General features: G+C 53.6%; 5 protein-coding genes across 5 annotated transcripts; 3 read left to right on the top strand and 2 right to left on the bottom strand.

Moving 5' to 3' along the window:
- Nucleotides 1–38: 38 nt before the first annotated feature.
- PHACADRAFT_142857 (uncharacterized protein) lies at nucleotides 39–4,756 on the top strand. Its single transcript, XM_007395306.1, has 11 exons — nucleotides 39–652; nucleotides 702–1,607; nucleotides 1,656–1,677; nucleotides 1,727–2,002; nucleotides 2,056–2,660; nucleotides 2,713–2,774; nucleotides 2,828–2,971; nucleotides 3,023–3,560; nucleotides 3,617–3,831; nucleotides 3,891–4,140; nucleotides 4,197–4,756. Exons 1-11 carry the CDS (start codon nucleotides 149–151, stop codon nucleotides 4,500–4,502), a joined length of 3,828 nt encoding a protein of 1,275 aa, XP_007395368.1. The 5' UTR covers nucleotides 39–148; the 3' UTR covers nucleotides 4,503–4,756.
- Nucleotides 4,757–6,317: 1,561 nt separating this feature from the next.
- Nucleotides 6,318–6,956, bottom strand: PHACADRAFT_142854 (uncharacterized protein; the record flags this gene model as incomplete). Its single annotated transcript, XM_007395305.1, has 4 exons — nucleotides 6,723–6,956; nucleotides 6,582–6,664; nucleotides 6,437–6,526; nucleotides 6,318–6,379 (listed from the first exon to the last, which is right to left on the bottom strand). Exons 1-4 carry the CDS (start codon nucleotides 6,896–6,898, stop codon nucleotides 6,318–6,320), a joined length of 411 nt encoding a protein of 136 aa, XP_007395367.1. The 5' UTR covers nucleotides 6,899–6,956.
- Nucleotides 6,957–10,079: 3,123 nt separating this feature from the next.
- Nucleotides 10,080–10,784, top strand: PHACADRAFT_255325 (uncharacterized protein). The gene has a single exon (XM_007395304.1). The coding sequence runs from the start codon at nucleotides 10,248–10,250 to the stop codon at nucleotides 10,770–10,772; it is 525 nt and encodes a 174-aa protein (XP_007395366.1). The 5' UTR covers nucleotides 10,080–10,247; the 3' UTR covers nucleotides 10,773–10,784.
- A 1,954-nt stretch (nucleotides 10,785–12,738) lies between these two features.
- On the top strand, nucleotides 12,739–15,206 carry PHACADRAFT_208547 (uncharacterized protein). The gene is made up of 3 exons (XM_007395303.1): nucleotides 12,739–13,460; nucleotides 13,524–13,598; nucleotides 13,662–15,206. Exons 1-3 carry the CDS (start codon nucleotides 13,089–13,091, stop codon nucleotides 14,928–14,930), a joined length of 1,716 nt encoding a protein of 571 aa, XP_007395365.1. The 5' UTR covers nucleotides 12,739–13,088; the 3' UTR covers nucleotides 14,931–15,206.
- A 316-nt stretch (nucleotides 15,207–15,522) lies between these two features.
- On the bottom strand, nucleotides 15,523–17,859 carry PHACADRAFT_255319 (uncharacterized protein). Its single transcript, XM_007395302.1, has 7 exons — nucleotides 17,656–17,859; nucleotides 17,466–17,605; nucleotides 17,264–17,417; nucleotides 17,185–17,206; nucleotides 16,332–17,126; nucleotides 15,850–16,277; nucleotides 15,523–15,793 (listed from the first exon to the last, which is right to left on the bottom strand). Exons 5-7 carry the CDS (start codon nucleotides 16,528–16,530, stop codon nucleotides 15,704–15,706), a joined length of 717 nt encoding a protein of 238 aa, XP_007395364.1. The 5' UTR covers nucleotides 16,531–17,126; nucleotides 17,185–17,206; nucleotides 17,264–17,417; nucleotides 17,466–17,605; nucleotides 17,656–17,859; the 3' UTR covers nucleotides 15,523–15,703.
- Between the last annotated feature and the right edge of the window lie 6,423 nt (nucleotides 17,860–24,282).

The raw sequence follows: 24,282 nt of genomic DNA, 5'->3' as shown, positions 1-24,282 counted from the left end.
CAATTGACGCAGCGCCCGCGTATTGACCGCGGGTTCCCCGTCGTCCCAAGTTCCTCCCCACTACCACGACGTATTCGGTCAATGTGCATACTTTTCCAAGTGTCCAGCTGCTCATATTGAGCTTTAGTGCAGCCCGGCCGTCGTCAAGATGTCTGTGGAATGCTCTCTACACCCTCTGGACCTCGTCGAACGCGCCGCAGACCTTGTGGGACCCTACGCTTTGCAGCACTCCCTTCCAGCAGGGGCCTTGCATTTGAGTCTCAAGTCGAACGGGATTACGTGCTCTGAACATCTTCACCCTGACGTCTGGCATCACTACCCCGGGAACGGGCACCTCGCAAGCCTCCTACAGGCGGAGGACGAGCAGTTCACACGACTGCTGGATTTTCTCATTACTCATAAATTCATTGCCGCGACGTGTCGGATTTGCGCGCCTTCTGGTTCCTCGAGGCTCTACATCCGGGTTTATTTGATACCACATGACCTCGCGAATGTCGAAGGAAGACTTCGCCAGCGGGATGAAACTGCGGTCCTTGCTCCGGCTCGCAAGTATTTGCGGACTCTGCTGCTAAAGTTGTCCAGGATTCATTCCTTATGGGAAGGGGAGATGGAGGAGCAAGGGCCATCGTCTATGTTTTTTGACAATACTGCAGTACGCCCGAAATTTATCGCCACATTGCTCTGGTCTGACCTGCGTCTAGGACAACCGGACCCTTGCAGAGCTCTATAATACACTGCCATCACCTGTGATCCCTGAAGATGAATCATCTGCCCATCCGCAGGCCCGCGAGATCCTGGGTGGCGCAGCCATACGTGGCCTGAAGAGCTCGCTGTACGCATATCAGCGCCGGTCTGTGGCGGCAATGATCCAGCGCGAGCTTCAGCCAGGAGTCATCCCAGATCCACTGTACGTTCCAGTTTATGGCCTAGACAACAGTGTTTGCTACATTCAGCCAGCTACAATGGAGCTATTACGCGAATGTCCGACCGTGGCTCAGACGCGCGGCGGCATACTATGTGAAGAACTTGGTACTGGGAAGACCGTCATGTCGTTAGCGTTGATTCTGGCGACACTTGATCAGCTCCCTGCACCCGAAGAGTCCTATCTGGATCCTCGACCAGTTCTAACGCCACTGGCCCTTCGTCATTTCCCGTCTCAGACATACGCGGACGCCAGAGAGAAGTGCGCGAAGCGGTCGCCGGCGCGCCGGCGCCAGAAAATCGACGCAGTAGACACACCACGCGTTCCATCGCTCATCGAGCACCTATTACATATCTGCTCGACAGACCCACTGAGCACCGGTGTCCGCGAATACGAGGACGTACTAAGGTTCTCGAGGCTCTGGAAGGCTTACAAGGCCAATACGCCCTTCTACCACCACTACGAGGACGAGCCAATCGAGACCCTTCGCACCAGTCGTAAAGCTCACGGGGATAGCGGTCCCAGAATCATGTTCCTGTCCAGCGCGACGCTAGTCGTTGTGCCTCCGAACCTGCTCAACCAATGGTTCAACGAGATCAACAAGCACTGTGACTCGACGCTGAGGACGTACATGATGGTAGATAACAATAGCCTGCCTTCTGCGAAGAAGCTGGCGCTTTACGATGTGAGTGCCTTTCCTGAAGCTACTTTTTCATTACTAATTCACGCTCAGATCATTCTTATGACGCACTCTCGTGAGTTTGCTCTGACTTGAGGTCTAGGCATCTGCTAACGCTACTCCAGGTTTATCCCATGAAGCAAGTAAGATGAACAGGCATAAATTGCAGAAACTCCACTCACTGAAATCCTGTGATTGCCAAACACGAGAGAACTGGCCTGTTCGAGTTCCTTACTGTCGGTGCAAACCGCCCGACGATGTGTCACCACTCATTCAGATGCGATGGAAGCGCCTGATTGTCGATGAGGGGAACAACCTAAGCGACACGACGACCGCTCTCGCGGCATGTCTTGAACAACTTTCCGTTGAGAGCAAGTGGATCGTCACTGGCACACCTACAAGTAAGTGTTCGTCTGACATCGTAATCCGTTTCAAGTTTACAGCGCTGTCCCAGCCAATCTCATGGGACTGCATTTTGGAGCCGGAAGCGAGCTTATGTACCCGGCGGACGACGATGAAGAAGCGGAAAACGAGGAACTCGCATCTGCAGACTACAGGCAGCGCGTCATGGAGGCACAAGAGGGCCTGTCCGATAGCGACTCAGGGAACTCCACCGATCCATCTTCTGCATCACTCGAGCATTCACCACAGGCCGCCCCAAGTTCCGCGCCGGCCGCCTTCGATGGCAAGCCACCACATACCTTCATACGCGCCTGGAGCAAAAACGACCGGGGTGACTTAAACAAGCTCGGGGCGATGATCTCGTCTTTCCTCCGGATTCCACGTTTCGCCGCGGATGCGAAGCTGTTCTCGTCTTGCGTCGTCGCGCCGCTCATGGACCCCGCGGGCGCCAGGCCCGGGGCAATCCAGGTCCTAACACAGGTGATGGCGAGCACGATGATTCGTCACCGCATCGAGGACATCGAGAAAGAGGTGCTGTTGCCGATGCTGGACCAAGAGACGGTGCTCCTCGATCTGGAGCCGATGGGGGTGAAGACGTATAACGTCCTGCAGGCGTCAATCGCGATCAACGCTGTGACGTCTGAGCGCGAGGGGGCGGTGAGTTTCATAGCAGTGTCTCTAGTATCCACTTCGTCTGAACGATGGGCAGGACTGGATTCTGCATCCGAGAAATGCTGCGGCTTTGCAGCAGACAATAGAGAATATATCTCAGTACGACTTGCTTATGTTTCGATACTGCGTGTACTGAATAAGGCCGATGTTAGGGCGATGTTCTGGCATATGGACGAGGACACGTTCAAGATGGACGAAGAAATCGCGATGGGTCCGAAATTTCTCGAGGTTGCCAAGGCACGTGGTATCGTGTCAGAAGGCGACATACGTTTGTTGGACGAGTCCCTACGGCGCCTGTACGTCCCTTCGTTACTTTTATGTCTCTCTACTTACAGAGTAATACACAGCGAACGTACAGGATCGGATCCTGTCTGGCGCGCTCTCATGCAACACCCTTACGTCTTCACGAGAGTGTACAACATGCCTGCACCAATCTACGACAAGTGGTCTATCCTACCAGCGGACATCGATCAGATCACCGACGTCCACAACACCACGCCGTTCATGTTCATGACTCCTGACCGGCTGCGCCCGCTCCGGAATTACGTGCAGTCGAACCCGCTCGCACCAGTCAGTCGGCTACAGAGTCTGGGAGAGCATCTCACCGAGCTCGAGAGTCGGAGGGTACAGTTCAACGCGTCGCGGGCGAAGGTCAACAAAGGGATGAGGAAGCTGCGGGACTCGGACAAGAAGCAGAGGCCAACGACGCCGGTCGCGAGACATGAGTCGGCGCTGCGGCTGCTCGAGGCGCAGCAGCGGTATAAGGAGGAGTTCCACACAGTTTGGGACGAGCCGACAGGCACTGCATTGCTGAGCGAGTCGCCGCTCGCGAGCGTACGTGTGGGCAATTCGGCGTCGTCAAAGCTGAATTACATCCTGAACGATGTGCGTGACGTTCGTTTCGAGCAGGACGGCACTGAGGCTAACAGGAGTGGCTGCAGGTTCGCTTGTACGCCGAGTTTTCGAAGTTCCTCATCTTCTCCAAGTCGCCATTGACGCTGCTATACGTCGCCGAGGGCCTGAACCTGATGGGGATCCGATACAAGCTGACGAGCCAGAAGCCAGTGAAGGAAGTCGAGCAGGACGTTCTGACGTTCGAGTCGTCAGACACATATCGTGTGTTTCTGATGGAGCTCAAGCATGGTGCGCGTGGCCTGTAAGTACTGGCTATCCCGACGATCCTGGCTTTCGGCGCTGAGGCTTAACCAAACACAGGAACATTATCACCGCGTCACGCATCATATTCTGCGAGCCTGTGTGGCAGGCGGATGTCGAGACGCAGGCTATCAAGCGTGTACACCGTATCGGGCAGACGAAACCCGTGTCCGTCAAGACTGTGGCCATCCGAGGTACGGCCGAGGAGGCCATGGTCTCTCGCCGCGATGCGCTCAAGCGCGGGCTCGGAGCTGCAGGGGGAAAGCTGCCTAACATTGCGGAGGACAATGTGATGCGAGAGTTTATTGCCGTACGTCATCCCTTACTTGTTGGGCTTGGACTTCTGACTGACTTGCGCGCACGCAGAATCCGAAGTTCCTTCCCGATCCGTCGCCGCCGAGTCTGGTCCTTGACTACCCGCTTCTACCGGAGGTACCCATCCACGATGACGCGCCGAGCTTGTCGACCATAGAGCGCCCACACACACCTGAGCCCGTTGACCTTGTCGCTGATGAGCCTGAACGGCCTGGCAGCGAGGATAAGTCGCCGAAGTTGGTCATCAAGATCAGACCGAAGCGTGCTCGAGTGGATGGCGATGACAATGAAAATGAGGGCGAGTCTGGCCATAAGATGCGCAGGGCCCGTGTTGTACGTTTTGCTGACGAAGTGTAGAGCTTTACACCAAGAGCTCAATAAATCATTCTCCGTATTTATCCTGTAGACTCGGAAGATTTTTGACACAGTATTCTTTGTCTTCGGTACGCCAAAATGTCTGCTGGGGGAGGTTCCTGCGGTGCGTCGTGTCGACTATCTTCGGATTGACTCCTCCGTGTCCCTCCATGTTCGCTGGTATCTGATCCTCAGGCTCACTACGTGGAGATGTTTAACCTCAACTTTGGCCCTCTACAATGAGAGGGATTATGGATAAGATGGCAGCATCCCATTGTTGTTCCTACGTCGTCTAATCTGCGCGCTAGGAAGTTCTCTGTCCAGTCTCATCGGCTTTAGGCGCGGAGCAGAACTCTCTAACCTTGACGGCCTCTGGTCATATGGGCCACTCACATGGAAGGACAGTGTATGTCCGAACCCTTTTTCTCACGGCGTAGTCGGGTCCATCGTCCTCTGGTATAGCATTGCACGCCGACGGTCCTTAGTCGACAAAGTTCCGCGGCTCGGGAGATAAGCGCCGTTACCACACTGGTCAGGCTTTGTGCGCCGGCCCAGAGCTACGTTCAGCTTTGACTGCTCTTGAAACCAGAGAAATCGTGAGAGACGGCTGGAATGCCACCTTCCCGACACCCATCGAACATGCACTGTGGCATGATGCGTCCAATATTGTGGTGGTGGCCTTCCCTAGTACTGCTATTTACGTCATCGCTGTTCAAGTTCTGGGGAGGGGGGACGTTCTGCCCAATACAGCTCCTAGAGAAACGATACTATACATGCTCTATATTCTCTTCGGTTACACGACTCTTAAACTGACCATCTCATCTATCATCCTGTGCACCTTGACGAACGGGTATTTTCTTTTCGAGAGCCCCAGGCAACTCTCCCGCATTCCTGACAGCGCAACCAAGATACCAAAGTTTTCGGTCTACTTGCCTCATTTCTCGTAGTGCAATCTGCTGTTCTGTATTACCTGCTATATTTCTTCGCACTCCGGCTTCTAACAAACAGCCTGGATTCGAGAATTGTTCATGAATCAGTCGCCGTGCTTATATGCAGGCTTTCATGTAGATACTGCTCTCTCTTCTGCGATGTAGGGCTGTATAATGACACAGCTGCGACAACTAAATAACAACCGAGTATTTCATGAACGTTATAAGATAGACCCAGTTCATTTCCCTCTAGTCCCGCCACAGCGTGACAATCATACGATTGGCCGGATAAGATAATTTAAGCTCCAAACACGTACATCATTCGCTCGATAGGAGGTTGGAGGTTGGGAAGGCGAACGGTAATAGTGATTAATGCGTAAGAAATGTATTCCAGAGAAATGAGTCTATATTCTATGTTGTGCTTAGGCGTTCTTATCGTGTTACTGAGTTTGTTACTAGCTTTCCCCAGCCCAGCAACGAATATTCATGAAACAGTCGCTGAGCTTATTGATTATGTCAGTCCCGCTGTTGTACTCTTGTAACTCTCTCTTCTTGACAAAAAGAGCAATACTTCGCAGAATCGAGGTATCAATAATGTATAAAATCTATTTTTAAGAGTTTGATGCCTCAAATTTATTTGCTACTGGAGGCTACGAAGAGAAGATAGATTTGCGGGGCGTACCCTCTGCGAAGCGTGACGGCGCTTGAGCACGTGATGTAGAGGGAAATGAACTGGGCCTATCTTACTAACAAGCGCAGGTTTATTTCAAGGATTATTGACGTGCGTCTACGATGCAATGCAGTACAAACAAACAATCCACACAACTTACAGTCCAAAGGGAAGTCTGTCTCATGTCCGTTCGTGCCAGTCATAGGCTAGAGTGCGTGCTCAAAACGTGATCGGGCCGTTAATCGTGAACTCAGGACCCCAGTTGCCCGAGTCTCCGAACACTGCGCGTTGGTCAGTACGATGATAATGTCAGACGGCGGAAGACGCGAGGTACTTACAGACCAGGCTGTAGTCGCTGCCGGTGATGACATCCGGGGCAGTCACCTGGGCCTGTCCGTCACGGAGGTGGATGCCGTACGCGAGGACAACTGCGCCCTCCCGGTTAAAATTTCTCTCAAATTTCGACGCGCACAGGACACTCACGAGGCCCCTCATAATCGCCAGAGCGGAGGAGGATGAAGCCGCTGTCGCCACTCGTGATGTTCACGGGCGCATCCGAGGTGTCCCTGGTGCGCTTCGCATCAGCACTTCCGCGGCCCGAAAAATCATGCGTTCGCTGCTCACCAGGTGACGGTGTAGGTCTGACCAGACTGCCAGACCGTCTCGGCCGTCGGGTACGTCATGTGCGGGTCCCAGACGTCGCGGGCGTGGTGTGCGGCGGGCGCAGGCGCGGGAACGGCGCCGGCGAGCTGAGAGAATGCGCCGAGGGCGAGCGCAGAGAGGATTGTCGTGAACTTCATCGCTGGTGCGTAAAGGGTTGGAAGGGTTTAGGTTGAAAAAGCGAAAAAAAGGCTGGTTTGAAGAAGACGAAAACAGTTGTGAGCCGGCTGAGAGCTGGAGAGCCTCATGAGCAACGGTGCGGCTTATATACTGTATGTCGAGCCCAGTGTCGCCCCTGCACCGGCAGAAAAAGCCCGCGAACGCTTTGCGGAGGCGATGTCAGGTGCTCGAGGCCTCTCTCATCCTGTCTTTGCAGCTTGGCTCAGCTCCGCGCCACCCTCTACCGACGTTTGAGTCCGTTCTCGACAGCAATGGTGCGGACACATGGTGGAGATCGTCTGCCGCGCGCAGATCATCTCCGATCATCCGCCCACGCCAGCCAATAGAGACAGGTACAGTGTGTCGGCACCAACCAGTGGCCTTACCTCCGGACAGGTATTTGACATGTCAGGTCAGGTCAGGCCGTGACCTTGCGGGAGAGCCTGCGGGGGCTTGGCGTGGCCGGGTCCACGAGCGGGGATTCGTCCCCGACCCATTTAATTATTGGTAACAGCCAAGTCTACGCAGAGTGGTCCGTTAGAAGGCACAGTGCATTTTGTCATACGGGAAAGAGAGCGTAAGAGCAGTCGCGCGCGCTTTTGCTTGCCTTGGTCAGACGGAGATGTTTACTCACGGCTGGGATATCTTACGCGCACACAGCCTGACCCTCTCGAGTTTCGTCATTGTGGCGCGGGTGCTACCGAAGCTCGGGGTTTCGGACATGTAGGCTGCCGTCTTGTGCTATCGCCGTGTCACGTCGGCCCGAAAAGAGACGGCTTTATGACTGATTTCAGATATCTCGCGCTGGTAAAGTCGTGCGCGTACATACTAAACAAAACCACGTATACGAGGAAGTGCCTCAGCAGCCTGAGAAGTCTGGTTTGACCTGTATCTTGGTAATAGAGTACCTAGGTAGACTTGCCAGCGAGCTCAACATCGCGTCTATTCAATATTGAGCAGCTCTTCAGAATGAGGGAAGCGGCCACAACGACCACCGACCTCCAAATTTTATCACGTTCAACATGGCAGAGAGCGTGCCCGGGACGTCGTGGGCATCGCGCAGAGGCTGCTGTCCTGCAGAGTCCAGACTCTCCACGTGAGAAGAGTGATGGGATCTAAGATATACATCGCAACTATCCGGGACGCCCCGGGCCGTACAGTATATTCGAGCTTTCCTACCACAACGACGTCATCAACACCGAGCATCCCGTTTCAGACATTCCAACGCTTTATGTAGCTGCTCCGACTAAGCTTGATTGCGACAAATATCGTTAATGTGTCCCTGGGACGCCCTCTACATCCTCTGAACGTCAAGACGCGCAGCTGACCTGTGTACAAGGAAGTACAAGGAAGTTCTCTGGACAGCTTCATCGTCGCAGCGTAGAATTTCGGCCTTGTCAGCTTCTGTGTCCTAGGATCCTGATAGATGGATATGGCAGTGGCAATATAAGCCTTGAAAGCTTGAAGCTTGATAACGGAAGGGTAGATGCACATACAGGCTCCCCGCCGCTCTCCTGTTCCCATACCCACTATGTACACACTCGCCGCACAGAACGCCTCCGCCGTACATGCAGGCTCCTGGTATCCATCTCCTACCTCCCGTGGCACATGGAAAATCATATCCACCTGCATTTTCACCCTCGTTGTCTGCGTTTGGAGCGCGATCCACACCGACATACCTCCTAACCGCCAAATGCGGACCTTCCCCGAGAAAGCTCGGTGGCTGATCATCGGGCTGTTCGCACCCGACTGGGCCTGTCCGTTGCGAAGGTGGATGTCGTGCGCGAGGACAAATGCGCCATCTCGTTAGAAATGTTGCACACCCCGGTGTGTACAGAAAATTCACGAGACATCTCGTAATCGACAGAACAGAGGAGGATAAAGCCGCTATTTCGCTCGTGATGCTCACAGGCGCATCCGTGGGAATGACCGCCATATGCATGGCCCAGGCACAGAGAGTCCGAATCAGCCAGGGACCTCACCTCCGGACATGCAATTGACAGGCCAGCGCGAGAGCCCGGGAGGACTTGGCGTGGCCGGGTCTACGAACGGGAATCCGCATCCGAACAATTCAATCAATAGCAGTAGAATTTGTGCAGAGTGATCAGTTAGTGCGGCTCGTCATGCGAGAAAGAGAGCACACCGGCTTCTGTGCGTGCTTTTGCTCGTCTCGGTCAGGTGGCGATGTTCATGTACGGCTGAGTGATCTCGCGCGCACACAGTCTGGGCCTCTCGTGCTTCGCCATTGTGGCGCGGATGCAGCCGGAGCTCGGGATTTTGGACGTGAAGGCCGCTTTCCTGTGCCATCGCCGTGCCACGTCAGGCCAAAAAAGCGGCGACGCTTCGCTTAGACATCCTGCACATTTACTTACCATGTGGAACCACAAACGACGAATAGTGATGATTGTTTGGGAAACAGGCCACCTGTAACGGTAGCAGGTCGCGTGTGAAAGGCCGCACCGGGGATTGAGAGAAGCTAAGAAGGTTAGCGACACGCATGTGCAATAGAAAAGCGAATGCGAGTAGATTTAAGGGCAGGCGCAAAGCGGGGTGCGACGGGTTGATGGCTGCGACGGGTTGATGGCTGCGACGGGTTGATGGCTGCGACGGGTTGATGGCTGCGACGGGTTGATGGCTGCGACGGCGGAAGCGTTAGATTTTACTTGACTTTCCATAGGCCTTCTTGTAGTTGATGAGGGTGGTGTGAGTGTGCGGCTGTATTTCACGGCCTATCATGTCCGGAAACGAAATTTAAGCTGATTCGGCCCCAGGCCTCAGCAGATGTCCCAACTTGACCTATATCTTGGCTAAGGACCTAGGACCCAAGTGCATTCGCTAGTGAGCCAATCTTGCGTCTATTCGATATTAGTAGGTGAGTCTACGCGATGAGGGGCGGAAGCGTCTAGATCGACCGCTAACTCGGGCCTTCATGTCTGAGACGGCATAGTGATTTGTTAAGCCTATTATGTTAGAAAATATAGAAACTGTGCTCGGAGACGTCGTGAGCATCGTGGAGAGGTTGTTCCGGTGCTGTTTTGAGTCGTGAACGCGTGAACGTCCGAACTCCTCAGTACTTCAGCGATGGGATCTGAGATCCATGGGGCAATTATGCAGACGCCCATACACTCCACGGGTGCGAATTTCTGTCGTCTTCGTCTCCGCAACGACGTTGTCAACGTCGTCCTCGTCGATGCGCATTCTGTTTCAGAAAATCAGCTGCTCGTTTTTGGCTTGTCGACTGCGGCCTAACCGTCGTCATTAAGAGATTTCCAGGATGCGCTCTGCAAGCTCTGTCGACCGCGCCGAAGGCCTTGCGAGACCCCACATTCAATGGCATTGCCTTCCAACAGGACCTCACAGCCCGAAGTTCTTCGGGGTCGAAGTATGAGGCGTGATGTTAATAGGAAGAGACATGCAATCGCTAGGGGTATCTTTGCTACTTACGTCTCTCCGCTACTTCTATTGCCTCTTCATCTTACCGAGCAATATACAGTGAACGCACCGAATCGTGACCTGAATGTATTGCTCTCACGCAAACTTCCTTCGTCCTCACGATATTTTGTAACGTCCCTGTATCAATCCACTGCAAAATGGTCTACCCGGCTGGTGAGCATCGACCAGCTCAATGACGCCCGCAACACCACCTCGTTCATATTCATGGCCCCTGATCGCCCGCACCACCCCAGAAATACGTGCAAATATAGCCAGCTCACTCCCATTGGAAAGCTGCGGAGTCTAGGCGAATATTCAGGCGAGCTCGACAGGCGAGGGGCAATACAACGCGTCGTGGGTGGGCATGAAGCTGCGGTCCTCAAACAAGAAGCAAAAGGCGATTTCACCCATTGCGAGGGATGAGTCGGCGCTGCAGCTATTTGAGGCGCCGTTGAAGCTGAATTACATCCTAAACGAGGTGCGCCACCGGTATTTCGACTATGGGAGTATCGAGGCTAGCGTGTGCGGCTGCAGGTTCACTTGTACACCGAGTCTTCGAACTTCCCCACCTTCTCTAGGTCGCCGTCGACGCCGCTATGCGCTACTGAGGGCATGGACCGAGGGTCAAGACTTGATGGGGATCAAGTGCAGTCTGACGAGCCAGAAGCAGATGAAAGCGTGCGTAGCCTGTAAGTACCGATCATTCTAATGATTTCGGCCTTTGACGCTAAGATAATCGGGTAATTTAGGAAATTCCCGACTGCACTGAGCATCGTATCTTGTGAGCCGGGGTGACAGGCAGACGTCGAAACATAGGTGGTCAAGCGTGCGCATCGTATCGGGTAGACGAAGCCTGGGTCGTCAAGACCCTTGCCATTCGGGCGACGGCTGAGGAGGCTATTATCGCCCTCTGCAAACACAGTCTAGTGCGGGCTCGCGCCTGCAGAAAGCCGTCCAACCTCGTGGAGGGTAACGTGATACAACAATCCGCCGTGCGTCATCCTCTTACTCGTAGAGTTTGAATGTTCGACTGACTTGTGCGCTTGCAGAATCCGAAGCTCCTGCCCGACCCGCTAACGCTAAGCCTCGTCCTCGATTACCCACTCTTGTCGGAGATCCCCTTAAGCTTCCGCGACGACGTGCCGAGCATGGCGATTGCAGAGCGCACGTGTACGTATACCTGAGCCCGTCGCACCTGTCGCTGACAAACCTGAGCCGTCTGGTGGTGAGAGTTCGTTGGCGAGGCCGTTCAGCAAGGTCAGAGCGACGTATTCTCGTGAAGATGACCAAGGTGGTGGCGGGGGCGACAGGTCTGCGCATAGGGGGCGCAGGGCTTGCGTTGCCCGCTTTACCCACGAAGTGTAAAGCCTTCACATAGACAGCGAGATAAGTTATTCACCACTTTTGTACTACTGTAGAGCAATCGTAACACCGTTCCACTCCTGTGCTCTCTTTCGTCGTCGTCGAACGAGCTGCAAGAGTTTCCGAAGATGTTAGAGTTCAGCTCAGTGTACGAAGCGTTGAAAGCCATTTTTCCTCGGGCCTGCCTCTGCTTCCTCAAGAGCACGGATTGCAAAGTTTCCTTTTCTCGAGAAATCACTTCTCGCTAGTCAAGCTATGGCTATACTCCATCTCCACCTCTCGTATGAACCGCACGCTTCGATTCTCAAGCTGAGCAATCTACCCGCAGTCGAGTGATGTGGTCTCTCGCCCTCGCCAGGTAACATAGGTACGCTAAAATGTACTCTCTGGGTAAGATCCGCAAAGTATCTCACGTAGATTTTCGGGTTAGCTTCTCGTTGAGGATCGAGCGTCCCTTTTGGCTCTCCAGCATCTGGTCTCGGCGTGCCGCGTGGGGATAGAACAGACCTGCGATAATATCTTGGACTGCAGAGAACATACCTGCGGTTTCTCGTTAACAATGAAGGCAAACGTAAGGTAGGATGCGCCGGTAAGCATGGACGCATTGAATGCATGCCCGGGGCACCCCAGAGGTATAAGGCCCGAGTGGAGGTTGTGTCGAGCAAGACCGTCTCTTCGGGATACACATTCTGAGGTATTAAATGCTGCCTTCGGTGTCTGTAGCGGAGTGTAGGTAGCACGATCCGAGAGACGGGATGCGGGGAATGTCTATAAGAGACGCAGGAGGCTGTCCTGGTGCGTTAAGAATCTGGCTCAGCTTACAACGCCACAGAGACAGCGTGAGATATCCGCGTACGGCGGTGTCCTTGGTGTCTGTACCGCATCGCACAGGACATGGTACATATGACTCGGAGATCCTGAGACTCAGGAAGGAAGCGCCGGAATGCTCGTCGCGTCCTGCCTCGGCGCTTTCATTATACGCCTCCGGATGTCCGCCTCATAGAGGATACGATTGGCCTGCATGGCCCTACAAACGAAAGTTTTTGTGAGTGCCAACATCCCGCGAATATGTACTTTTAGTTTTGCGTCGATATCTAATCTGTGTACAAGGAAGTTCTCTCGTCGCCTGGCCCAGTGCAGAACTCTAACTTTGCGAGCTTTTTTACCCTAGGATCCTGATACATGGGTGCGGCAGTGGCAACATGAAAGGGTCTGAGATGCACTTACGGGCTCTCCGCCACTCTCCAATCTGCTTGTCGGCGCGCAGTGTACAGCTTGGGCCTTGTAAGCCTCTGTGCCCCAGGATCCTCAGAGGCAATATAAGCCTCACGGAAGAGTGGATTCACTCCCCACCGCTCTTCTGCTCCCCTACCCACCATGTACTCACTCGCCCCACAGAACGCCTCCGCCGCAGTTGCAGGCTCCTGGTATCCATCTCCTGCCTCTCGTGGTACATGGCAAATCATATCCACCTGCATATCCACCCTCGTCATCTGCGTCTGGAGCGCAATCCACATCTACATACCTCCTAACCGCCGAAAGCCGTCCGTTCTCGAGAAAGCTCGGTGGCTGATCGTCGGGCTGCTGGCACCCGACTGGCTTCTCTTTACGGCCTTCAGTCAGCTCTGCCAGACGTGGGAGCTCTCAGAGCATGCAGGCGATTACTTGCTGGTGGGACAGCTGGTGGCTGCTCTCACCTGGCAAGAAAGGTTATGGAGATATGTCGGTGCCTGGGTTGGAAGAAGTGAGGTGAGTCCATCGAAACCGTATCACGCGCCAAAAGCCTACTCACGCTCGTCTAATTGTCACCAGATATCTATACACTCGTCCACCTCGACAGAAGACGGACGCATCCTATGTGCAGAAGCGGAAATCGATATCGATAAAGTGGGTGATGCCTCGCGCGCTCTGCCAACGAGACCTCTTCGCTAAGCCTCTATCGTTCCACAGACTGACGCTGATAGCGTTACGATTCGGTCCTGCGTCCGCAAGAACACTTGGACGCTCACTCACGGCTACTACGCCGTCATGGGCGGCTTCGTCCTCGACTCTTCGCCGACCCCGGTCTTCGGGACAGAGACGCGACTGGTCTTGGCTCCGTGGATGATACAGTTCCTCATGAAGCACGACACTGACCTAATTCCCGGTATCTTGAAGGGTGATATCGCGTGCCAGAGCAAGTCCGGCGGGCTCGCGAAGGCGCTACTCGTTGTGCAGCTGCTCTACTTCGCTGTGTCCTGCACTGCACGCCTCGTGCAGGCACTACCACTCAGCTTGTTGGAGGTCTGGACACTTGCGCACGCACTCGGAGCGATCTTCGTGTACGCCATATGGTGGAAGAAGCCACTGGACATCCCCAAGCCGACGGTGATCATAGGGAAGAGAGCACACGAATTCGCAGCCTACTTCCAAGTGGTCGGCACGCCGATTGTTCCACGTGCTATGGGGCTTTCGAATGACTCGGGCACTGCTGAGATGGATTATCTCAAGATCGCTTTTTGCGCGCACGCGGGGGATAGCGAAATCGCCTTCGACGAGCAGGAGACATTTACCATGCTCCCCACGCAGTCCGTCCAGGTCGACGCCTACACCTTCACTATCAGGGCCGGGGTAGCGTCAGACCCCGACAATTGCGACATGTTTGGCAAGACCCACTGTCCGTGGCACGCGCGAGAGCGGAGGCCGGATGGTAGGATCACGCTTGGGAAGACCGACATTTTGCGATGGCGGCTCGCCACACGCGCAGCAGCGCGAATAGGCGGATTCCGGAAGCCTGAGGGGTTGATTCACTACACGAAGACAGGCGGGCTGCAGACAGCTGAAGTACTTTCCTCACTCCGAGAATGGATCATCCTCCTCGCCCTCATCACCACATACGTGCTGCCACATCTATTGGGCTGGGATGCCGCATTCCCGACGCGCATCGAACGTGCGCTATGGCGTATCACGTCCGTTGCAGCGGTGGCCTTCCCTGTCACCTTCTACGGCACCATTTCTCTCACTGCTTTTCTGCTCTATGAAACTCCTAGCGAAAATATGCCACATGTGCTGCGTATTCTCACCGGGTACACGTCTACTACACTGTATTTTTTATCTGTCATCCTGTATATCTTGGGGAATGTGTACTTTCTTGTCGAGAGCCTCAGACAGCTCCCCTACCTCCCTTGCAGCGCATTCTTACTTCCGAACCTTTCTATTTACTTCCCTCACTTCTCATAGCACGGTCAGCTCTCTGTACTAGTTGTTTTCTCTGCGGTCCGAGTTTTAGGAAACAGCCTTGATTCGAGACTTGTTCTTTCACCAGTCGCCGTGCTCACACGCACACGTACAGATTCTGCTTTGTCTCTTGTGTGATGTAGAGCGTGTATAACTACTCAGCTGCGGCAGCCAGACAACAGCCGAAGATTTGGCGTGGTCGGGTCCACGAGCGAGGATTTGTGCTCGACCAATTTAATTAATAACAGCAAAGCCTGTACAGAATGATCAATTAGAAGATACTGTGCGTTTCGTCATGCGAGAAAGTGAGCGTATCTTACGTGCACAGCCTAGGCCTCTCGAGCTCCGCCACTGTGGCGCTGTGACGCAGATGCTGCCAGGACTCGAGATTTCGAATGTGTAGGCTGCTGTCTTGCATTATCACCGTGTCATGTCAGGCTGAGAAAGCTGTGAGACCTTTTCACATGTCCTGCACAAGTAAAGTCGAGATGTATTTCAAGCTGCGGAATCGGGACACGTGTTTATCTTACCTTATCGACCCACCAGTGGCCACTTCTATGACTCAGCAGTGCAAGGCATCACTCAGATACATCTGGGTCATGTGAGCATCACTAACGTAAGTCCATAGCATTAATATTGAATCTACTAGGTCATACGAGTGCGGGAGCTGCAAGAGGACGAATGCGAGACGGAACATAAGGGTCCGTGGAATTTCTGATAATGATGATCAAACGAGGATAGACAGGGACGCAAGATATATGAGAAGTAACCATCGGTCAATCCGTTTCGCTCTTGGGGTCGGAATCGCGTGCAGCGCGTAAACGTGTCTGCTCATCTATCTCCTCCGCGCGTCGCCGTCTCCAAGTCTGCGCGGAAAGACTACTCAGCTAGGTGTCAATCAACTCCACTTCCCAGTACGTACCGCATACTCTCGCCCTGCCTCCACATCCGCCTTGGTTAGATCAAACAGCGCCGGCTGCAAGAATGTCCCGTCTGGCAGGTAACGGTCATGTTGAAGCGTGACAGGCGGATGCGTATGGTCGTTCACGGCCCCCGCGACCTTGTCAGAGAGAGCGCGAAAGTCCTCTTCTGAATGTTTCTCCCCGCAGAGGACTTGGAACTGTTGCAATTGTGGAAATGCGGGCAGAAGGAGAGCGAGCGCGGACCAATCGCGAGAGTGGAAATACTGGTGCGATTTCGAATCGATTTCGGCCGAGTCAGTGAGGACGATTTGGCGGACAGACCAGGCCTCGTTTCTGCAGGCGGAAGGTACAGACTTGACAACCTGGGCTGACATGTATGCGAACGGTTCCATTCCCTGGTGCAGAGAACCAACAAAGCTGCAAGTATCTTGGACCATCCGGTGAGTACAGCAAATCTGGTAGAGGAACCAGTCGAGCTCACCTGCAGTTGCCCGATTGACATAAAAATTTGAACGCCCGAGCTCGCTGTCGTCCAAGAACGTCTGAATGAGCTCGATGAGGGCCCATGTCTCTGCAGGGACTGCTGGCCCTGCCATTCGACGTCTGGTGAACGAGTGTCGTGTGCTCGCGGTGGCCAGGATCCATGCGGGCACTGCAATGTTGTTCGTGCAGCCAAACATCTTGACTGAGCGGACACGGCTGAAGGCACCCGTGCAGACGTTGCTCGTGGCGTCAGCTGTTGTGAGTCGGTCACCCGACCATCTGACCCCGCCGAAGAGAACTTTTTCCAGGCAGGTAATGTCGCCCAGTATGCGGAGCACGATTGGGAACGACGGGAAGTTGCAATTTTCGAGTTTCAAAGAGGTGATGCTCCGCAACGAGCTCTTCAGAGCTGCGCTGTGCGACAGTGACACGCGGACAGGCTTGTCACTGAACCTTTGCAGGATGGAACGGCACGCGGGGAGGAGGCGGAGGAGAGCTGCCCAGAGTGGATAGCCACGAGGGCCAGTCTCGTGGAAATGCAGGACGGCGATGTGCTCCGCAAGCCAGGCCGACAGCGGGGACCGCGCTATGCCGTATAGTGTGCGACAGTCTCCCTCGGTATCCAGCGTAAGCCAGGCAAAGAGGCGAGGACGAAAGTGTCGGCACCAGGCATGCGAGACTAGGGACAGTGCTGAGAAACCGGGTTTGCTGTTGATGCTCGGCAGGAGGTCGTAAATGTAGTTGCGCAGCTCGGTGGGAAGCCACTCCCAACGGCGAAAAAACAATTCGCTATCTGGAGGAATAGCGTGAGCCCGCGCAATATGTCAAGATAATGGCTGTCTTAGACACACCTATCAGACGGGAAAGCAAGAGCTAGTGGAGGCCGCGGGTCAGTCTGTGTCCTGTGAAATTGCCCCGTAAAGGACAGACGTTTCATACCGTGAACTCCTCGATCGTTCGGGATAGATCTCGCAAGAATTCGGCGACTCTTCTAACGTCACGATCCTTGGTATTATCTACTACCCTCAGCGGTTTGCGCCCTGACTCGATCTTCACAGCCTGGTCATTGATTGCATCCCATGATCTGCACTGTATGAGCATTCACGAGCAATACCATTAAAAACACACTCACGAGAGCATCTCGCTGACCGCTGTTTCCACCTCAGGTAATCTATCCTGTCCGTTGAGTTCTGTGTACTTGTTCACCGTCTCGGTCAAATCTTTCATGTCCTTGGTTAACTTGCTGATGTATCTGGTATTCACGCGCGAGATCTGGCCTGAAGATGAGAATTAGCACTCATTGGAACATGCTGAGCACACGCCTGGATCATGCCCGACAATGTCAAGGGACAGCTGATACCGGCCTGCAAGCCTGGCACGGGGGGATAGACGGCGGCGCGATTGAGCATGTCGAGAGCCTGCGACAGAGCGTAGGCGGCATTCTTGGTCCTGCTCCATAGCTTCCTCTGAGTCCTGCGCCAGCCCATCGTTCGTGCAGTCAACGGAGGTAAGCAATAGTAATGAAAGCGAAGAAAAGCTTCGAAAGGGTCGATCTGGCTGGGAAGATGGACAAGGAACCGCGCCTTTGCCGCGGTCTTGCCACACTCTCGCTGAGAACCTTTGTGCAAGTGGCGAAATATGAAGGCCGAAGACGAGACAGCCTTCAGACCGTAGCAGCGGGGGCCCGGAGGTGTTTCGAGTGCTGTCGCAGTCCAAAGGGCGATGCGACGGCGGGGGAATTATGTGATATCAGGCAGGCGGTGCTTGCACGGCTTGGTGTATGTGTATTCAGAAGAACGGGCCCGAGGGCGGCTGGCGCTTGCACTGGATCGTGAAGGCGTGGGATTCGATTCCGGAAGGACGAGCTGTCCATGGTCTCCTTGAGCTTCGGCCCAGTGATAGCGGTGCCGCTCGCGTCTCGATGATGGAGGACATAACGGAGATTTTAGAGAGGAGGAAGAAGACTCGGAGGACGAGAATGAGCAAACTGGTCCTAGGACGTTTTCTGACCCTGGACGCACCATACATACAGATTGTCTCTTCACGCGTCCGCGTCCATTGGGGAGGCAACCGCGGGAACTGTGAGGCCACGTACGTTCTTCGCGGTGATCGGAGTCCAGACTCCCCACCACGTGAGGATTATGATGGAATCTGAGATCCACATCGCAAACTATACCGACCCTTTGCTCCTTGTCGACCGCACCGTAGACCTTGCAGGACCCCACGCTGTGCGGCATTCTTTTCCAGCTGGAGCCTGACCTTTTGGAAGTCATCTGAGGTTGCCAAGCGCGTAGGAAGTAGTGTCGAAAGGAGATACACACTTGCTGGAGGAATCTCTGCGACATCGGTATGTCCTCCCGCCACTTCTAGTACCTCTCCGCCTCACTGAATGAACGCACAAGATTAGATCCTATTTGGCTTGCTCTCACACAGCACCCATTCGTCCTCACAAGAACGTTCAATATCCCCGCGTCAATCTACCAGAAGTGATCCATTCTTCCGGCAGACATTGGATAGCCTCATGATGCCCACAACTGTACACCATTTATGTCCATGATCCTCGACCAAGGTTGCCAGCTCTGGAACTACGTGCAGTCGAACCCTCTCGTGCTTGTCGGCTGAGCGCAGAGTCTGGGTAATCGTCTGAGTGAATTGGGCAGGCAGATGGCACAGTACAGCGTGTTGCGGGCGAGTCAGCACAGGAATGAGGAAGCAGCGGGACTCGGACAAGAAGCAGAAGACTATTTCGCTCGTCGCGAGACATGCGTCGACGCTGCCGCTGCTGGAGGTGTCGTCGAGGCTGAATTGTATCTTAAATGAGGTGCGCCACAATTGTTGCGACTATGGGGGTATCGAGGCTAATAGGTGAGACTGCAAATTCGCTTGTACGCCAAGTCTTCGAAGTTTCTCACCTTCTTCAAGTCGCCGTTCACGCTGTTATACTCCGCTGAGAGTCTGAGCTGAGAGCCCGAACCTGATGGAGATCAAGTACAAGCTGGCGAGCCAGAACCGGGCGAAGATCAAGTATGGTACGTGTGGCCCGTAAGTGCCGATAATTCCAAGGATTTTGTCCTTCGATGCTAAGATAATTGGGCGGCCTAGGAACATTACCGCCGCGTCGCGGGGGATATACTGCCAGCATGTGTAGCAGGTGTACATCGAGACGCAGGTGGTCAAGCGTGTACATCGTACTGGGTGGACGAAATACATGGTCAGTACTCTTGTCATTCGCGTGGCGGCCGAGGAGGTCATGATCGGCTCGCCACGCGCGTTGGTGCGCGACTGGGCGGGATCTGGCTGTCTGAAGACCCAATTAGCTGCACTCGGCGGGCGGACTAGGCGCAGTCAGTGGACCCTGCAACCCCTGAGTCTCAATCCTGATGCATGCCTTTGTTACTCTCTCGATTATGTACGAGCTACCGCATTTTCCAGGCTGGCGCGCCGCGTCCATCTTCGAGGCAGCGTTCCCTATTACCTTCTGAACATCGAAATTCTCGAGCTCGTTCTGCGCGGCACGGCTTTCAGCAGAACAGTGTCATCAAGCTTGTATGACCTCGCCGGTCACGCGCTATTGCTTCCGTACATTGCGCATGCCGTCTTGTGTATCTCGGTGAATGGGGCGTCTCCTAGTAGAGAGCTCACTCTCCCGATGGCGCTTCCCTGCTTCCAACCATTCCGACCCCATTTCGCATAGCGCCGTCCGCTCTTCCATACCACCTATATTATGGCGTTCCATTCCATTCCGGCGTTCATCAGACTCAGCCTTCACTCCAACCTTGATCTTTTCTCAGCGATCGTGCCTGTATGCAAGCATCCACGTTTCGAAACGCCTTTCTAAGTTTAATACAGGTGGAGTAGATAACACACGCATAAAGCAAGTTCAAGTCTGCGCCGGCATCTTCCAGCTTTCGCATGCATCTGTCGAGCTCGTGCTCCTTGAGACTGCCCTTTTCCTAGTATACGACCCCTACCTCTTCTCGCGATGCGTCATGATTAAGCTCTTTGCACTGCCTGCACTCGAGCAATCTCCCAAAGAATGCAGTCTCTGGACAGCCTTTCACATCTCAACGAGCTGATGTGGAAGTTGAAGGCGATGACGAACTTCGCCGCGGACAGCCCGTGGTTAATAGATTCGAAGAACCTAAGGGCGACCCTTGAGAGCGATTCTGACGAACAGGCCGTCGACGTAGTGGCAAAAGCTGTACAGTCAGTGGTACTGCCACATTCATGACCCGTGAGTGAGCACGAGACCAGTCACATGGTGCAGCCACACTTGTGATCTCTATTGTCATGCGAAGATACAGGAGCCAAAATGTATTCTGAAGGAGATTTGTAGATCATACCGACCATTTTCAGGATTGCAGGCAACTTCTCCTTGGGGCGGGCGGGGAAAACAGATCCTAAACCAAGCCCTCGGATTGCGAAGACCGAGTCTCTGTACCTCTAGTCAACGAGACAAGACACATGCAGCGGATTCAAACCGCACGTTTCCTGTCGCACAAATCTAGAGGCGAGGCGGGAATGAACGCATTTTAAACACATGCTCATAGAAGCTGGATTGCCACCGTCAATATTGTGTGCGCTTTGTAGACCTCGTGAGAGAAGCGCCGGAACCGCTGCGACGCCACAATGTTAAAGTGCGACTGAACTCTTATCGTATTCTGTGCTACAAGGCCGGTATATATACATGAGAGTCAGGACTCCTGATACCGCTAAGGGACCTATGGTACTACCTGTATGTAAGCGTGTACAGTAAGCATGAGTAATCTAGTCCGTATTACTACAACATAATCGGGGGTCATGTGATGTATCCCCATTAGTCCGTACAGGGCAATGACGTAATCGCCCAGTTCTGACACTCCCACTCGACTAGTTATTGCCTAATCTACTGAAGACCAAGCCTAGCATAGACCAGAAGCGCTCGAATTTCGTTGCACCAAGTGGTTTCGTCAATGTGTCGGCGATCATTTCGTCCGTACTAACGTAGACTATATCCACTCGTTTTTCTTCTACGTATTCGCGTATGAAGTGATATCGAATGTCGACGTGCTTGAGCCTTCGGTCGTGAGCGGGATTGACTGCGAGAAAGATTCCTCCTTGGTTGTCTGCTACCAAAGGTGGTGGTGCAGTAGGAAAGTAACCTAACTCTTTTTGGAGTGACGTTAGCCAGGCTAACTCAGAGCATGCCTCTGAGAGTGCCATGTACTCGGCTTCCGTCGAAGATCTTGCCACCGTCTTCTGCATCCGAGATGCCCATGTGACTGCTCCATCGGCCATCAAGAAAACGAAACCGGTTGTTGATCGCCGGTTGTCCCGATTTTCGCCCCAATCTGCGTCTGAATACCCTATCAAACCGGACTGATTTGAGCCTGAGTATCGGATACGATACTCGGTGGTATGACGGAGATACCGGAAGATGTGTTTCGCGGCTTCCACGTGCTGTGACGTAGGGTTTTGCATGTATTGTGAGAGTCGTGTGACTCCCCAGGCGATGTCGGGTCGTGAACCAATCATCAAGTAGATGAGACTACCGATCATGGATTGATAGTGATGGCGGAGTGCGTCGGTAGCGGTATATGTTTCCGCAGCCTTCTCGAGATGTATGCCTTCAGGCAGCGGTGTGCGGCAAGGTTTTGAGTTGTGCATCTGGAACCGAGATAAGATTCCTTCGGTATACGACTGTTGGTCGATCTCCAGACACCTGTTGTTTCTATCACGAGTGATTCGCATTCCAAGGAATGTACTAGCGGCTCCAAGATCTCGCATTTGGAATTTCTCTGCAAGAACTTTCTTCACTCGTTGGATCTCGGGTAAACTTGGACCCATTGGTAGAAGGTCGTCGACGTAAACTATAAGGTAAACTTCGACTTTGTCGTGATGATAAACATAAACGCCAGCGTCTGAGCGCGTACGTTTAAATCCATTCTCGAGTAGCGTAGTGTGTAGCTTCTCGTTCCAGGTGCGTGAGGCTTGGCGTAAGCCATAGATAGCCTTCTTCAATCGACACACCATCTTTTCTTGTCCTTTCTTCACAAAACCTTCTGGTTGTTCCATATAAATCTCCTCGTCGAGCTCACCATACAGGAAGGCCGTTTTGATATCCATTGCCTCGATTTCCCAATCTTCGAGTGCGGCATGTGCGAGTAAGAAGCGTATAGCTTCGTAGCGTGCGACGGGAGAGAAGGTTTCCTGAAAATCTATCCCCTCTATCTGTGTGAATCCTTTGGCCACAAGACGTGCTTTGTAGCGGCCGTCGGGCTTGATCACATAAACCCATTTGCATTTTACAATTCTCCGGTTATTTGGTCTGTTGACCAGAATCCATGTAGAATTCTCCTCCTGAGACTTGAGTTCCTCTTTCATCGCGATCTCCCACTGTTTCGCATCTGGGCGAGACATTGCCTCGCGGTACGTAGTGGGGTCAGGCTGGTGAGCATGACATATCCATTGGAATAAATTCCGACGGAGTTGATCGTCGACTTCCATTGGAGAGTTTTCACGTTGTTCACGTGCTTCTCGTTCTTCTCGTTGATCACGTTGGATGTCTCGTTCCTGTTGACGCCATGCTTCTGTGGGCGGGACGTCACCATAGCTGTTGTCGGGAACACGGCGTTGGCCTGCATTCTCACGCTGTGGTCTGGCCGGATGCGGCACAGGTTGTGGTTCGAGATTCCATCGTTGCCTAATATCAGGAGCAGGTGGCGCTGCCTGACGAGATGGACCGGCTTGTCTGCTCTGACGAGGACGATATTGTTCTCTCTGTGGTGGAGGTTGTCCAGGAGGTGGACCGGGAATAAATGGTATCTCCGGATGCTCGTATGGTTCCGGAGTTGGGCTTCGATATTGTTCATAACGATCGGCTGGATCGTTGTTGACTTCGTCATCATCTTCTTGTTGCGGTTCGTCTTGCCGCGGTTGTGGATGTTCGTTGTCAGGGGATTGATTATCAGGTGTGAAGTCATCCGGACTGGTTGGGTCCGGGTTCGGCAGGTCGGGTAGGACAGGTGGAAGTGGATCTTGAGACGTTCCAGGCTCACGAGGCCTTTCGTCTCGCTTGGGGAAGGAAGACTCATCGAAGGTGACGTCGCGTGACACAACGATGGTCCGGGCAGTTGGATCCCAGAACCGGTAACCCTTTGTACCGATTTCATACCCGACGAAGATCATCACTTTAGCCTTTGGCTGTAGCTTATTGACCCTCGCATCCTTATGTGTGTGGACGTAGACTTTGCAGCCCCATACTCGAAAGTACGATACGTCCGGAACAGTGCCGTTCCATTTAGTGATGGGCGGCTTCCATTGATGACGGCGCAGAGGTTGTCGATTGTAGATATGTACTGCTGTTTCCGATGCTAGTTTCCAGAACCCAGACGTCATGCCAGCGTGGTGTCGCATAGCTTCTGCCTTATTCTGAATGGTCTGTTGCCAGCGTTCTGCTCTGCCGTTCTGTTGTGGTGTCCGCGCCACTGATAGTTGACGCTCTATTCCGCGTTCTGCTAGGAAATCGTCGAATTCGCGGCCTAAAAACTCCCCCCCACGGTCCGAACGTATAGCCTTGAGCTTGCGCTCGGCCTGTGTTTCCGCCCAAGCGACGAATTGCTTGAAGGCAGAGAAGGCATCAGACTTCCGTTTCAGATACCAGACTAAACCAAATGAGGAATAGTCGTCGAGGGTGGTAAGGGCAAACTTGTACCCGTCGAGTGATAACGACGGATATTCGACAAGATCCATGTGTATTAAGTCGAGGGGATGATCCGCACGACTGTCAGACGCAGGAAATGCATCGCGACGAGACTTCCCGAATTCGCATCCATCACAGGGAGTATCCCTGGTTGGTGCCGAGATTTTATCCGGGACGCCCTTGACATTGCCAGGCAGTTGAACAACTGATTTCTTCCCGGCGTGTCCGAAGCGACGGTGCCACAAAGTATATGGATCGTCGGATTTGA

Source organism: Phanerochaete carnosa, assembly GCF_000300595.1.
Source record: "Phanerochaete carnosa HHB-10118-sp unplaced genomic scaffold PHACAscaffold_5, whole genome shotgun sequence".
Lineage (NCBI taxonomy): Eukaryota > Fungi > Basidiomycota > Agaricomycetes > Polyporales > Phanerochaetaceae > Phanerochaete > Phanerochaete carnosa.
This window is presented reverse-complemented; position numbering and strand designations above follow the sequence as displayed.